The sequence below is a fragment of the Adiantum capillus-veneris genome, chromosome 16 (assembly GCF_014529385.1).
Source record: "Adiantum capillus-veneris isolate H3 chromosome 16, ASM1452938v2, whole genome shotgun sequence".
Lineage (NCBI taxonomy): Eukaryota > Viridiplantae > Streptophyta > Polypodiopsida > Polypodiales > Pteridaceae > Adiantum > Adiantum capillus-veneris.
Window position 1 is genome coordinate 108,020,694 of NC_140946.1, and position 17,307 is coordinate 108,038,000.

Sequence of the window (17,307 nt, forward strand, 5' to 3'; positions counted from 1 at the left end):
AACCTCGGGAAAACCAAGGTTATGGTGTTTAACACACCACAGTGGGTCAGGAGGTCAGCACCTACGTTTCCATATGGCCAAGAAACGTAGACTACACAGATGCATACACCTATCTTGGGATAGTCTTCAGTGGACCGGCGTTGTCATTGAGATCAGCACAGACAAGATTGACGAGAGCTTATGTAGCCTTAGGAGGTTTGGAGAAGATGTGTTAGCATGCTTAGTTTCAGGAACCTCAAACAAAGATGTGGCTTTTTGACACTCTAGTGGCTTCAGCTATGCTCTATGGGGTTCAGATTTGGGGGCCCTCAGTGGACCACCAGGGTAGATCTCGTGGCACTGATGGATGGAGATGTATGTATGGAAAGGCCTCTAGTCTCTATGATCTCTCCAATGATTCTGGCTAAGGCCTGAGTGCCACAAGGATTGTATCAGTTTGGTCTCATAGGTCATTTGGGCCTTAATATAACATTTCATCTCTCTCTCTCTCTCTCTCTCTCTCTCTCTCTCTCTCTCTCTCTCTCTCTCTCTCTCTCTCTCTCTCTCTCTCTCTCTCTCTCTCTCAAAAGAACAGTTGCTATATACTGAGTACAGAAGAGACTTCTAGAGATGCTCAAGAGAGCATGTCTTCTAGCATAAGTACAAACTGTGGATGATCACTGGCAGGGCTGTATGTACATCAAGGTGGAAACTGAGAAGAATGATGAATAAACCACCGTGAAGGGGCATAATGCCACGTGATCGTGCCTCTATCCATACCGAAAAGAACTGTAGTATGCCCGCATAGTTGAAGAAACTCATGTCGTCTCCTCTCTGCTGCCCTAGAGAGGTCTGTTGGTTGCGCAAGGTATGCAAAAGCTCATACCAAACTGCAGCCAAAGTAGTGGTCAAATGGGAAGGACGACCACCAAGAACCTGAGCACAGAGAGCCTTCCATATAATCCACAATACTATGCTGCATATCGTAGCAAATAGAATATCACGAGGCTGTATGTCAAACTCATGGACTAAAGCAAGCACCATGTCCAGTGTGCCCCGTTTATATCCCAAGCTTGTTAGCAAAAATACTAGATCTGTGGAAGATCCCTCATACATGGTATATGAGCTCGGATGTCGCAAAAGCCAGGTGACGGGCCCACCACATCACAAAACCCTCATGAATCCCAAGTCTACAAAAAAGGAAACAAACAGCACGCCATACATAATGTGCATGTGGGCACATCCAGAAACAATGGTGGAATGTCTACTCCACCTGTGTCGAACAACACTGACAGGCAGGATCATGTCCTGCCCGAGCGCCCAGGTCCCAAAAATATCTCTCTCTCTCTCTCTCTCTCTCTCTCTCTCTCTCTCTCTCTCTCTCTCTCTCTCTCTCTCTCTCTCTCTCTCTCTTTCATTGAGGAGGGCAGCAGAGACTAGACTAACTAGAGCCCATGCAGCATTGGGTAGATTGGAAGGGATGTGTTCACAGGTTCAGTTTCAGGAGCCTAGGACGAAGCTCTGGCTCTTTGACACTCTGGTGGCTTCTGCATTACTTTATGGAGCTGAGATCTGGGCACCTTCATTAGATCATCACGGGAGGACAGGGCGCAGTGATGGATGGGGGGACATGGAGAAGCCTCTGGTCTCTATGATCTCGCGGCTCATTAGAGCCAAGGCCTCAGTACCACGTGCTATTGTTCGAGCAGAGCTAGCTGCCCCCCCACTAGTGGTGGAGGCGCTCACCAGATCGGTCTCCTTCATACACCGCATGTGGGAACTTCCCAGAGACAGATATGCTCGCCTTGCAGGGAGATACAGCATGCTGGTATGGGGAGATGACATCATGGTTTCAGGCGCATGGGTTCAGCATAGACAGATTGCCTCCCTTCCAGAACTCACTGGATGCACCCTCTCCGACTCTTACACAGTCCAAGATCACCAGGCTCATCCGCAAGGACTTGACTCAGCTAGACACCAGGAGGACATGGATAGAGCCAGCACAGGAGCTGGGCACGAAGATGGCTTTCTACAGAGAGCATCTCCTCCAGCTTACGGTTGATGGCTTTGTGACGAGGCCGAGATACATGGACACCCACTTGTCTCATGGGATACGATGTGCTATCGGCCAGATACGTACATCTTCACACCAGCTGCGGATCGAGACTGGGAGATACAGCAGAGTACCAGCAGAGTCCAGGACATGCCCCCTGTCTGACATCGAGCCAGAGACAGAGTTGCACTACACATGCCACTGCCCCGTCTACTATGAGATACGAGGCCGCTTCCATTGCTTGTTCAGAGAGGGCTTTGGACCATTCTCCAGAGTCATGCAGTACGAGGATCAGAGATGCTTCGGCTTGTTTTTGCTCGAGCTACGCAGACACAGAGAGAGCCTGATGAGAGGAGAGGCTAGCCAGTCCCAGAGACAGATCACAGATTTCTTTAGAGCTGTCACAAGACACCCGGAGGAGTTACTACCACAGCAGAGCTTGTCGTCTCACACGAAAGGCACACTGATCGACCGAGCGACTGAGCTTGGAAGATCCAGACGCCCACGACTGCGGAGGACTACACAGCATCGACGGAGGCTACATCAGAGGATTCGGATCACTTTGGCTCGACATGCAGGACACCCGGTCAGACTACTGACCATGGAGGAGACTGATGAGATCCGCCAGCGACCGATGTTCGATCTCTTGTGATCTAGATATCCCAACTAGCTGCTGTTCACACCTAGTAGTTTAGGATTCCATAGTATTTTATTGTGGCATTTGTCATTTCATTTTTGTCTTTGTTGTCATCTTGTTACTTTGACTCTGACTTTGTATGAGATACACTACATTGTAGCTTTCTGGTCTCATAGGTCACTTTGGCCTTTTGAAGACGTTAATATAACATTTCATTTCATTTCATTTCTAGTATCGAGGATCTCAGAGTTGGGCCCAGACCGGTTGGAGTGGCGGTGGATCATCCTCTGGTGTCCATAACCATCTCCTTCCATTTCAGTGCAGCACACAGGCCACGAGTAGCGGTCCCTACTCGCTACACATTCACAAGGGAGACGGACTCTGTATACATGGACGGAATCTACAAACGCCTATGCACTGAGGACCCGGGGCGACCTCTGGAGAAGCTAACTACTATACTGACACAGACATTACATGAGGCAGCAGCTGAAGCATACCCACACACCCAGCCTGAGCAGAGCCGCCGATTTGGGAGCATGCCTCAGAACAGCTGGTACGCTGAGGAGTGCCGCCAGACTAGAGCCAGACTTCAGAGGGAGGTGTTGTTGGGGGACGTCACTCACAGACAGTCACAGATGGCCTTCCGACGCCTGGTCGGCGGAAGAAGAGGGCTTTTTTGGCTGGACTCGAGCAGGATCTATATCAGCTATTGTTGAGTCAAGACTCGCGTGAGGCGTGGCGGCTCTTTCATGAGCCGTCCCCCCCCCCCCCCCCCCCCCCCCCCCCCCCCCCTTGCTATTTCCTCCACAGAGACTTGGGGTAAGTACGCATCATCTTTGTACACAGTACCTGGACAGCCTCCCCTCCCCAACCCCCCCGACCCATGCCCACATACATGTGTCTTTTTCACTGCTGAGATGGTGAAGAAATCCATTGACAGGATGAAGACTGGGAGAGCATATGATCATGAGGGCCTAGTAGCTGAGCATTTCATGCATGCCAAAGACCTACTAGCAGAGCTTCTACCAGTTATGTTTAACCGTGCCATGTGTGACGGCCTAGCGGACACTTGGAGCCTATCTACAATCGTACCTATCTTCAAATCAGGAGACCCCATGGAGCCTGGGAATTATCGCACTATTATGATTGGGCACACACTGGCACGGTTGTATGTATCCATTCTTGAGCAACAGCTGAGTAGATGGGCAGAGAGGGAAGGAATACGTGCAACTGGGCAGGCAGGATTCAGAAGAGGCTTCTCTACTCTTGACCATATCCTAACACTCAGGGCCATCATCGAGGAAGGCAGATCTCATGGGAGACGGATCTATTGTAGCTTTGTGGACTTCCGCAAAGCTTTCGACACGGTACCCAGAGCTAGACTGATGCGCAGATTAAAGGAAATGGGAGTACCCACAGAACTCATTTGGGGGATCATGGCATTGTACAGATCAGTAGTAGGGCATGTACGCACCCCGGAGGGACTTTCTACACCGGTTCACTCCACTATTGGGGTGAAGCAGGGCTGCCCGCTCTCTCCCACTCTTTTCGGTATGTATGTGGATGAGATTTCTAACTACATTGACAGCGATGGGGATAAAGGTGCTCAGTTGGCAGGGACATGGATTCCACTTTTGTTATATGCTGATGACATAGTGTTGATCTCCGAATCCCCGGAGGGAATGCAACGTCAATTGGATGCTCTGCATACGTTTGCCCACGAAAGTGGTTTGTCTGTCAAGCTAGGTAAAACCAAGGTTATGGTGTTTAATACCACCCCACAGTGGATCAAGAGGTCAGCACCCACACTCACATACGGCCAGGAGACTGTGGAGTACACAGACGCTTACACTTACCTTGGAGTTGTTTTTTTTTTTTTTTTTTTTTTTCCTTTCTTTTTTTTGAGCGGACCTACATTCTCACTCAGAAGAGCAGCAGAAACCAGACTTACTAGAGCCCACGCAGCATTGGGTAGATTGGAGAGGATGTGTTCGCAAGTTCAGTTTCAGGAGCCCCGGACGAAGCTCTGGCTCTATGACACCTTGGTGGCTTCAGCATTGCTCTATGGAACCGAGATATGGGGACCTTCACTGGATCACCACGGGAGGACGGGTCGCTCAGACGGATGGGGGAACATGGAGAAACCTCTCGTCTCTATGATCTCACGGCTCATTAGAGCCAAGGCATCAGTACCACGGGCCATTATCCGAGCAGAGCTAGCGGCCCCCCCACTTGTGGTGGAGGCGCTCACCAGATCAGTCTCCTTCATAAACCGCACATGGGCACTTCCTCGAGAAAGATATGCTCGCATAGCACTTGAAGCCTCTCGACAATTAGCCATACAAGGAGATACAACATGCTGGTATGGGGAGATGACATCATGGTTTCAGGCACATGGGTTCAGCATAGACCGGATGCCACCATTCCATTACTCATTGGATGCACCATCTCTCACCCTTACACAGTGAGAGATCACCAAGCTCATACGCCAAGACCTGACCCAGCTAGACACCAGAAGGACATGGATACAACCAGCACAGGAATTGGGCACGAAGATGGCTTTTTACAAAGACCACCTTCTGCAGCTTACGGAAGATGGTTTTGTGGGGAGACCCAGATACATGGATACCCACTTGTCTCATGGGATACGATGTGCTATTGGCCAGTTACGCACATCTTCTCACCAGTTGCGGATTGAGACGGGGCGATACAGCGGAGTACCAGCAGAGGACAGGACATGCCCCTTGTGTAACATGGAACCTGAGACAGAGCTACACTATACATGTCGCTCCCCCGTCTACTACGAGATACGAGGCCGCTTCCATTGCTTGTTCAGAGAAGGTTTTGGACCACTCTCAAGAGTCATGGGATACGAAGATCAGAGATGTCTGGGTTTGTTCTTGCTCGAGCTGCGCAGACACAGAGATAGCCTGATGAATGGCGAGGCTAGCCAGTCTCAAAGACGGATCACAGACTTCTTCAGAGCAGACACGGGACAGCCGCAGGAGCCACTCCCACAGTAGAGCTCCCCCTCGTCACATACCAGAGGCACACTGATTGATCGAGTGATTGAACTGGGGAAATCCAGGCGCCTGCGACTGCGAAGAACTACACAGCATCGACGCAGGCTACGACAGAAAATTCGGAGCACGCTGGCCAGACATGCACGACGCCCGGTTAGACTACTAACCATGGAGGAAATTGATGAGATTCGCCAACGACCGATGCTAGATCTCTTGTGATTCAGCTATCCCAACAAGCCACCCATTTTTTGCTTGGTCTTTTGCTTGGTTCACATCGATCAACTTAGGACCCCATAGTATATATCTCTGTTTTGTACTGTTGTTAGGTTATTTTGTTACTCTGAGTTTCTATCAGATCCACCACTTTGTAACTTTCGGGTCTCATAGGTCATTATGGCCTTTTGAAGACGTGAATATAACATTTCATTTCTCTCTCTCTCTCTCTCTCTCTCTCTCTCTCTCTCTCTCTCTCTCTCTCTCTCTCTCTCTCTCTCTCTCTCTCTCTCTCTCTCTCTCTCTCTCTCTGCACCATCACTGGCAATCACACGAACGGAGATTAATAAAATCATCCGCCAGGATCTTATACAGTTGGACACTAAGAGGACATGGGTAGACCTTGCACAAGAATTGGGCACGAAGATGGCCGACTACAAAGAAAACTTCCTACAGCTATCTGAAGATGGCTTTGTGATTCGCCCGAGCTACATGGATACCCACCTGTCTCATGGTTTGAGATGTGCTATTGGTCAGATTCGTACATCCTCACACCAGTTGGAAATTGAATTTGGCAGATTTAGGGGAATCCCACCTAAGAGCAGAATTTGCAAGTTATGCGGAATGGAGCCGGAGACAAAATTACACTACATATGCCACTGCACCGTATACTATGAGATACGTGGGCCTTTCCATTGCCTGTTTAAAGAAGGCTTTGGACCTCTAGATAGAGTCATGCAATACCAAGATCAAAGGTGCTTAGGCCTGTGCCTGCTAGAACTACATCAGCACAGGGATAATCTAATGAGAAGACAAAGAGCACTACAGCCTCAGAGGCAGATCACAGATTTCTTCGGATCGAGAGAAGCAGAAATGGAAGGAGAAGCGAGAGGCCAGCAGCGAGCACAAAGGAGTACCCACATTCATACCAAAGGCACCCTCATTGACAGGGCGATTGAGCTTAGGAAATCGAGACGACCACGACCGAGATGCAGAAGCACACTTCACCGGAGGAGATTACAACAAAGGATTAGAAGCATTCTAGCCAAACACCCAGAATGCTCCTAAGAAGTTTATCTAATACTTTGTATTTAGTTTTTCGCATTTATTTTCACATTTTCACACTTTTCAGACATTGTAACAGACTCACCACTTTTGTATCAGTTTGGTCTCATAGGTCACTCTGGCCTTTTGAAGACGTTAATATAACATTTTATTTCATTTGTGTGTGTGTGTGTGTGTGTGTGTGTGTGTCGAGAGGGGGTCCTCTCGACATAGACGCAGATTGCGACAAAGGATCCATACCATACTGGCGCGACATAGGAGCTGTCCCGCCAGAGTGCCTACCCTAGAGGATATTGAATCTCTATAGCCTTTTGGATACTGATGTATTATGTATATGATGCCTCAACTGTCAGAGAGCTCCATTGTATCAGCTCACCCTTTGTATTCCCTTTGTATCAGCTTTTACCCCACCCCTACCCACTATTTTCTTTTCGGTTCTTTGTACTTTTTGAACCCAGACCTGGTATTAGATTCACCACATGTAACCTTTTGGTCTCATAGGTCATTTTGGCCTTTTGAAGACGTTAATATAACATTTCATTTCTCTCTCTCTCTGCTACAAAATTTGGGCGAAGTCAATCCACCAGAGAGGGATGCCTAGGTAGTTGGGCATTTTCAAAGCGGCCTGGGCGGCTCTTACCAAGAATCACCCTCATGAGATGGGATAAAACTCTTTGCGCAAGGTCTCATATTAGACCGTCTTAAAGTGTTTCAAACAAGGAAGACTTCACTGCACCTTGGTGAGGTGTTACTTCAGCATACCTGATTGTAAAAAGCAATACACCTGCTGCAAGTGCCTGAACGCGCAGGGAATTTAAGCAAGGCAAAAGCAGGCAGTAGGCGAAATAAAGCACCCTGCAGGGAGGCCACGTCAGGGACACCATGTAGGTAAACAGTAGGCACAGGCAGGACAGCAGCGACAAGGTATGTGCAGGTCCTCTAGGGTTCGCGCAGGTGGTTGATCTAGATTTCAGACTCTCTGCCAACGTGGCAAAGAGTCCCGCTTACCGGCAACCGGGGTTCTTTTTTAAAGGTAAAACAAACCCCACCCCCCCACCCCGAAGTTTGAACATTAAATGTGTTTGAACACAGGCCTGGGAACGAGCAGACGGGTTATGCTAGTGGCTGAACCTTCACCTCTACCCGTGGGTGCCTCTGTTGGAATCCCAAAGCTGTGTCTGCTGCAATACTTAATCACCTTTTGATTGAGCATGCGCCCTTTGTGGAAGGGGTGGGGCTTGCAAAAAGTTCAAGTGCCCGAAGGATGACCTGTTGCACCGGCCCAGCCAGTGAACACACTCGCCTCATGGAGGACTCTCCATGATGCCACATCCTTGAGAGTCCAATATCTAGTGAGAGCCTCGCGCAGGCTGGACAGCAGCGAGCAGGGATGTGCAGGCTGGGCGGCTGCAGCCGATTAGGGTTCACACAGGTTTTTCAGGTTCGTGCAGGTAAACAAATAGACCGCTGCCCCGCAATTTGCATATGTCAGCCTTGATACCTTACAGTACTGCTTATACCTAAGGAATGATATGTTCAATGAGCATCTCTGATAAGTACCTCCATATGATAAAGAACCCAATAAAACACCATCTAGCAATAACTGTCCAAGTCCTTTTTGCAACGGTTTATCCATTGAAGTCCCTCTTTTACAACTATAAATCATGCAATCAGAATCTCTGACTGCGGGCAGGATGCATGGCTGTCATAAGATCAAAACCCATACAGAGAACCACGTTAAGTATTTAAAGAGATGACCTAAATTTAGAAAAGGCAGGTCCACATCAGCAACTGGTAAAAATGTGTAATGGATTAGATGGAGAGCAATCATGCTTCATTGTCCCTTTCAGTACAAATATGAGCAATCCTTTGTTTAATGTGTACCCATGTTACCAGATGATCAATTGTTTTACACAAACAAAAGTAAATTACTACCTTCGAAACAGTAGTTCAGCAAGTAAAAAAAGAAAACACATTATTTCTCCCCGTCTTAGTACCTTTAGCACTTTGGCTTGCACACTATCACCAACTTTAAAGAGGGCTTCCAAATTGCTGATGCGATTATCCGATACTTGAGAGATATGGCACAGTCCTACCTGGAGAAGTATTTATGTTAGTGCTAACAAGACATTTCAAACCCACCAAAGCAAAAACTATTTTACACCAAGCTAGCAAACTCCTAAGACATACACAACACTAAGGACTGCAGATGATTCACACGGAAGAAAAGACAATATTGCTCAGCTGCTTTCGCTTGCAAGCATTTGAGACACAAATACAAAATGGCATTGTGAAGGAATTCTCCCTCATTTCTTTGATTTTTGATCATGACAAAAATATGGATAACAAATGAGCTCACCCCCTTAAAACTGAAGAGCAGACAACACAAACTGACTAGAGTATATGAAAGTCAGGAAGCAAGGCAAATGGGCAACTAAGAAAGCCAAAATGGCCAACAAGGGCAAATGGACTGCTAGGGAGTTCGGGCAACTAAGAAAGCATCAAGGAGGACATTGCTTTGTAATATGTAGCTCACTCTTATGGGGAGCACCGCGTTTAGATGTGTATTTTACTCTTTCTCGTCCTATAGGTCAACTTTGGCCTACTGGAAATACATCGGCACAGGGAAAATCTAATGAGAAGACAAAGAGCACTACAGCCTCAGAGGCAAATCACAGATTTCTTCGGATCGAGAGAAGCAGGAGGGGAAGGAGAAGCAAGAGACCAGCAACCAGCACAAAGGAGTACCCACATCCATACCAAAGGCACCCTCATTGACAGGGCGATTGAGCTTATGAAATCAAGACGACCACGACCGAGATGCAGAAGCACACTTCACCGGAGGAGACTACAACAAAGGATTAGAAGCATTCTAGGGAGACACCCAGAATGCTCCTAAGAAGTTTATTCAATACTTTGTATTTAGTTTTTCACATTTATTTTCACACTTTCACACTTTTCACACTTAGTACTTTAGTACTAAGGTACCCAGACTTTGTAACAGATTCACCACTTTTGTATCAGTTTGGTCTCATAGGTCATTCTGGCCTTTTTGAAGACGTTAATATAACATTTCATTTCATTTCATTTCTCTCTCTCTCTCTCTCTCTCTCTCTCTCTCTCTCTCTCTCTCTCTCTCTCTCTCTCTCTCTCTCTCTAATATAACATTTCATTTTCTCTCTCTCTCTCTCTCTCTCTCTCTCTCTCTCTCTCTCTCTCTCTCTCTCTCTCTCTCTCTCTCTCTCATAGGTCATTTTGGCCTTTTGTAGATGTCAGTATATCATTTCGCTTCATTTTATCTCGTATACCCGTATTCATTTGTTACCATGAAGGCTGAATGTGGAAACACATGTATGCATAATGCGGTGCGTATAGGTTGCTCTCTCCTCTCTCTTAGAAAGTGAAACAAATAAGGCAAGACAGATGGCGGCGCACTACATGGTCACAAGCAAGAGGATGGCAGCCATTGAAAAGGAGTTGAAAGAATGCAAAGCCCACATGGATGAGTGGAAGAAAGAGAAGAATTTAATTCTTGAATGGAAAAAGAGGGAGAACAGGCCAGGGAACTGGAACGCAAGGAGTTCAGGGATGAAATTCAAGCTTTAAAAAGTAGCATCTCAGCCCTTCGAAAGGAACTCGACGAAACCAAAGAGGGAAGACGCCTTGAAGATGGAGAAATTCAGCCATCAATGATTGACGAGCTGAATAGTATATGAGCACAAGTCAAAGAAATAAAGGAGGAAGGAGAAATGAAGACCTCGTGGATGCAGGTTCTCTCCAAAACGTAAAAGAAAATGGATGAGGCTGAAAAATGGATTGAAGTTGTCAAGAAGGGAAAGGGCAAGGAAATTCCGACTACACCCGACATCATCAACAAAACACTAGAAGAGGAACAACGAAGAAGGGTACGCGCTCTACACGTGAGAGTGACCAACCTAAAAGATTCAGATAAGGTGGACCAAGAGGTGAAGAGCCTCATGTCCATGATGGGGGTGGAGAAACCCTCGCACACACAAGCTTGGAGAGTGGGCAAGAAGAGTGAAGGTAATGGGGAGAGTTCAAAAGAACGGGCTCTCATTTTGCGCTTTCCCTCCATGGAAGAAAAGAAAGACTTTTTAAAGAAGAGGCCAACCCTCAAGAAAACAGGTACCTTTTTAGGAGATGATCTTACACTCTCATAGCTTGCACATATGAGAGAGGTCATGCCAGAGATTATAGCAGCAACGGAGAAGGGAAAGTTACCTTTCTACAGAAATGGACGAGTAGTGATTACAAAGCACCGCTCTACATGACGGTGCGAGACCTCTGGGACCACTCTCAGGATGGCAGTTTGGAACTGTAATGGTTCGTATAGACTTGATGTGGGGGCCTTTAAGGACAGCTTCAGAGATAGAAACATTGTTTTCTACTCAGAGACTCATCAAGCTCCAGGACAGTTGATGCCGCATATATCAGGATACAGATGGGAGACAGCTTGCAGGACATGCACCACAACTGCGCATGGGACTAGAGGATCAGGAGGTGTCGCAGTTCTTTTCAGAGAGAAGCTCCAACCACTACTGCACATAGTTCGGAGAGCTGATCAGGCCAGATACTTGTGGGTGAGGCTGAGCGCAGAGACTGGACGTTTCTTGTACATCGCCATATGCTATTTTCCTCCCAGCACTTCAGTATATGCTTCACCCAGAGGACAGTCTCCTTACTCTGTACTTGATGATGATATCTGGGAGTTCTCCAGAGATGGAGACATCATACTCCTGGGGGATTTCAATGCCCGTACAGGCAGCTCAAAGAGAGTCTTCTATGACACATCAGAGGAGATGCTTAGAGAGCTAGAGCCAGAGGAGATGGGACTTGAGAGATGCTCACACGACACAGAGCATACAAAGTATGGGAGATACCTGAGAGAGATGACGACTACTCACAGTTTAGCCATACTGAATGGCTTAACGACTTTCCCATTGTCTACAGGTTTTACTTGTTTTCCACACAGACATGGGTCCAGCACTGTAGACTATGTTCTGTCACATCCGAGCTTTATCTCTCACATTTAGGATTTCACAATGGGGCCCATGCCTGTTGGGATAGCAGTGGATCATGCACTTTTAACATTATCAGTCTCCTTTGAGTACAATACATCTCAGGCCTCACGGGGTGATAGACATCCACGCTATACTTTTACACCAGAGACTGACTCAGTCTATGTAGAGGAGATACATAGGCTTTTATGCACATCAGAGCCAGTATACACAGTGGAGGAGATCACATCTATGCTGATAGTGACATTACATGGGGCAGCAACAGAGGCATATCCACACACTCAGCCTAGGCAGAGACGTCGTTTTGGGCACATGCCTCAGAACAGCTGGTATGATGAGGAGTGTCGAAAGACGAGAGCTCAGATACAGCGGGAGCTTACATTGGGAGTGATCACCTATAGACAGTCTCGCATTGCTACACGACGACAAGTGCGACGGAAGAAGCGAGCTTTCTTGGTCCAGATGGAGCAAGATTTATATCAGCTCTTCCTTAGTAGAGATTCAGGAGAGCCTTGGCGTCTATTCCATGAGAAATCTCCCCCACCAGTAGTTACTTCTATAGAGATATGGGGGCAGTATGCAGCATCTTTATACACTGTACCTGGACAACCACCACTACCAGACCCACCACAGCCCTGTCCAGCTACGACCACCTTCTTTACCACTGAGATGGTAAAGGAGGCCATTGACAGGATGAAGACCAGACGGGCACAGGATCATGACGGTTTGGTAGCAGAGCACATTATACATGTTGGGGATTTGTTGGCAAAGATGCTTGCACGGCCATTCAACCGTGTCATGTGTGAGGGCTTCCCTGAGTCTTGGAGATTATCTACTATTGTACCTATCTTCAAAACAGGAGACCCCACAGTGCCGGGGAATTACCGTACTATCATGGTAGGACACACATTGGCACGGTTATATGCATCCATCCTCGAGCATAGGCTGAGCAGTTGGGCAGAGATTATGGGCATACAGGCACCTGGCAGGCTGGTTTAAGAAGGGGTTTCTCCACACTAGATCATGTCTTTACACTCAGAGCTATCATTGAGGAGGGTCGAGCACATGGTAGACGGATATACTGCAGCTTTGTGGATTTCCGCAAAGCTTTTGACACAGTACCGAGGGCGAGATTGATGCACCGACTTATGGCATTGGGGGTACCCACAAAGCTGATGTGGGGGATTATGGCATTGTACAGTTCAGTGATGGGTCATGTACGCACATCAGAGGGGATATCTGACATAGTTCACTCCACTATCGGAGTAAAACAGGGATGCCCACTGTCCTCTACTTTATTTGGTATGTATGTTGATGGGGTCTCTGATTGTATTGACAGAGGAGGAGATAGAAGTGCTCAGCTTGCTGGGCCATGGATCCCTCTTTTATTGTATGCTGACGATATCGTGTTGATATCAGACTCGCCAGAGGGTATGCAGAGACATTTGGACGCATTGCATAGTTTTGCAGAGGATAGTGGATTGTCTGTCACCCTTGGTAAAACCAAGGTCATGGTATTTAATACCACGCCACAGTGGGTTAGGAGATCAACACCTACTTTGACATATGGGCAGGACAGTATGGAGTACACTGATGCATACACATATCTTGGGGTGGTCTTTAGTGGACCGAGGTTCACACTGAAAGTGGCAGCAGACACTAGAATGACTCGTGCCTATGCAGCCCTAGGTGGTTTAGAGAGGATTTGTTCGCATGTTCAGTTCCAGGAACCTCGAACAAAGCTCTCGCTTTTCGATACTTTGGTCGCTTCAGTTATGCACTACGGCGTTCAGGTTTGGGGACCGTCTATTGCCAGTGCTGGATTGAGTAATATGGAGAGACCCCTGATATCTATGATTTCTAGGCTGATTAGAGCCAAGGCCTCAGTCCCACATGACATCATACGAGCGGAGCTGGCTGCCCCACCTATGGAGGTTGAGGCACTCACCAGATCAGTATCATTTGTACACAGCTTATGGGACACCACCAGGGACAGCTATGCCAGGCTTGCTCTTGAGTCATCCAGACAGCTGGCATTACAGGGAGATACATCATGTTGGTATGCACAAATGAGCTCATGGTTTCAGAGGCATGGTTTTAGCATGGACAGGGTGCCCCCTTTCCAGTATTCTCTTGATGCACCATCCTTGGCTCTTACACGGATGGAGACTACTAGACTCATTCGGCAGGATCTTATCCAGCTTGATAGCAAGAGGACATGGATAGAGCCATCACGGGAGTTGGGTACGAAGAGGGTTTTCTATAGAGAGCATCTTCTTCAACTCAGGACAAACGGATTTGTCACACGGCCCAGTTACATCGGCACACATCTATCTCATGGGTTACGATGTGCTATAGGCCAGATTCGCACATCTTCACACCAGCTTGGGATTGAGACAGGTAGATTCAAAGGCATACCAGCAGACAGTAGGATATGTCAGTTATGCCATGCAGAGCTAGAGACGGAGTTTCACTACATATGTCGCTGCACAATCTACTATGAGATACGGGGACGCTTTCATTGTCTATTCAGAGACGGTTTTGACTCATTAGATAGAGTCATGAGATATCAGGATCAAAGATGTCTCGGATTATTCCTACTTGAGATTCAGAGACATAGAGACGCTCTATTGAATGGGCAAAGACAGAGACAGTCCCAGAGATGCATCTCAGATTTCTTCAGTCTGAGTACCACAGAGGCAGAGGGGACACCACCACCAGAGAGTCGGTTCCCATCCATACACACACCAGCGGTACTCTCATTGATCGAGCTATAATGTTAGGGAGATCGAGACGACCGCGACTGAGGAGGGGAGCCACGCAGCACCGGCGGAGATTGCGGCAGAGGATCCACAGGATTCTAGCACGACACCCAGAGTGTCGATCAGGATAGGCTTCATGCTACTGCTGTATTGTATCATGATGACACTTATCCCCACTTTGTACCCTTATGGCATGATACCATTGCTCAGCCTACCAGCCACCCATAGGAGTCGGTAGCTCTCCTATAAGTTCTTTGTTTGTAGTTTTCTTTGTTTGTACCCAGACTTGGTACTGGACTCATCATTGTAATCAGTTGGTCTCATAGGTCATTTTGGCCTTTTGTAGACGTTAATATGGAAAGAGCAAGAAGAGATGAAGGCACAAATCGATCTCCTTCATGCTTCAATCACATCCCTCACCCCCGAAAAAGGAGAGATTAAAGAGGAGGCTAAGGAAGCCCTCAAGGAGGAGATCACCAAAGCCCTCACCGCAAGCATTGAGGAAAAATTAGAGGCCACCAAAGAAGGATGGGTCGAAGTGGTCAAAAAGAACATCAAGAAGGTTGCAAGAGAGCAAGCCCAAAAAGATGAGGTACTCATCGTACACACAACCATCGAGGAGGAGAAGATGCGACAAGCTCGCCGTCTCAATGTGCGAGTGACCAGCATCAAAGAAGAAGAAGGGTCTACACCCGAGAGCGATGGGAAAGCTTTATGCAAGAAAGTGGGATACAAGGAAGAAGAAATCCCTTTCTCCAAAGTTTGGAGAGCCGGCAAAGATCAAAAGAAGAGAGCTCTCATCCTCCAATTCGCCTCCGAGGAGTCTCGAACTTCTTTCCTCCGAAAGAGGGTCATCTTGAGAGGGCTAGAAGGCCCCCCGATTTATCTTGATGATGACCTCACAAAGATGCAACAACATCACCGTCGCGCGTGCATGCCTAGAGTCCACCAAGACCGCAAAGAAGGGAAGAAGGCAGTATATCGAGATGGTAGGGTTATCATTCATGGCAAGACCATCGCATAAGGACTCGCGGCCTGTGGGACACACGAGGAGATTCATGTCACGGTTTGGAATTGCAATGGAGACCTATGGACACACCCAGAGAGACTTGAGGAGGTGATGAGAGGTCGAGACATCATTCTACTTACAGAGACACACGAGAGCCCAGAGAGAGGGCTACCACGGATACATGGATTCCAGTGGGAGTCTCTACATCGGGGATGTATGCGCCAGCACACCACTCGTGGCTCAGGAGGAGTGGCCATACTCTTTAGACAGGGGCTTCACAGCAGACTACAGATTGTTGCCCGGGACCCACAGGCCCGCTACATGTGGATTCGCCTCGAGCTCTCACGAGACAGGATCGTCTACATTGCCCTTTGCTACTTTGCTCCCACAGGCTCCAGATTCGCCCCTATTGAGCAGGAGTCACCGTACGCAGGCCTCACGGAGGAGATTATGGAGTACTCCACACTGGGTGAAGTCTTCCTTATGGGAGACTTCAATGCTCGTACGCGCAGTGAGCAGTGTGAGGCATATGACCACGAGGACCCAGAGGCACTACACACTCTAGATGAGGAGGCTACTATGAGAGATACAGCAAACAGAGCTCCAGTCACAACCTACGGACGACATCAACTTCGACTTGGCTCCCAGCACCGTCTCCTTATTTAGAACGGGATGGTCCAGTGGCCCACCTCAGGGGGCCTGACTTGTATGCCACATGGAGTTGCAGAGGGAGGGGGGAGTACAGTCGACTATATTCTGGGACCCAGGGAGGCTACACACCTTATCACATCCTTCACCATTCCACCCATACCCATCGGAGCCGACCACACATACCTCTCTTTCTCCATCACCGGAGATACCATCCCACACAGCTCCACAGCACACACTCTACACACCACCATCCATTTCACACATGAGCTAGCCTCTCTTTACTCGGCCGAGGTCAAGCATGGCCTATGCCTCCTCCACCCATCCACACCACTCTCAGTTCTCACATCACATATCTCTTCCGTTCTCCACACTTCAGCTATTAGCTCCTTTCCACACACCACTCACACAGGACGCACTCCCCCCCCCGGGACTATGCCTCAGAACCGCTGGTATGATGATGAGTGCAGAGAGCTATACCGACGCCTCCGCGCACAGCGAGCCTTAGGAGAGATCACAGAGAGAGAGGCCAGACGGCATATGAATACGCTGACACGCCAAAAGCGACGAGCATTCGAAGAGGCACAGGAGCTTGAGCTATACCGCCTATTCATGAGCATGGATAGCGCGACGGCATGGCGCACCCTGCGCGAGCGACGTCCGACTACAGCTATTGAGGATCCACAGATATGGCATGATTATGCAGAGCGACTTTACGAGGTGCCAGGACAGCCTCCTATCCCACAGCCACACGAGCCACGCCCCACGTGCTCCTCCTTCTTTACAACACAGATGGTAGAGAGGGCCATACGCCTCATGCAGCACAGACGATCAGCTGACCATACTGGATTACAGAGTGAGCACATCATTTATGCGGCC

General features: G+C 48.2%; 1 protein-coding gene across 2 annotated transcripts in view; it reads right to left on the minus strand.

Annotated features, from left to right (window-relative positions):
- LOC147439619 (RIBOSOMAL RNA PROCESSING 5) overlaps positions 1 to 17,307 on the minus strand; it is a 227,635-nt gene that overhangs the window by 40,027 nt on the left and 170,301 nt on the right. For both annotated transcript variants that reach the window (XM_086485434.1, XM_086485433.1), the window contains exon 33: positions 8,968 to 9,066. In XM_086485434.1, the coding sequence (XP_086341560.1) occupies positions 8,968 to 9,066 (99 nt within the window). The remainder of the gene's footprint in view (positions 1 to 8,967; positions 9,067 to 17,307) is intronic.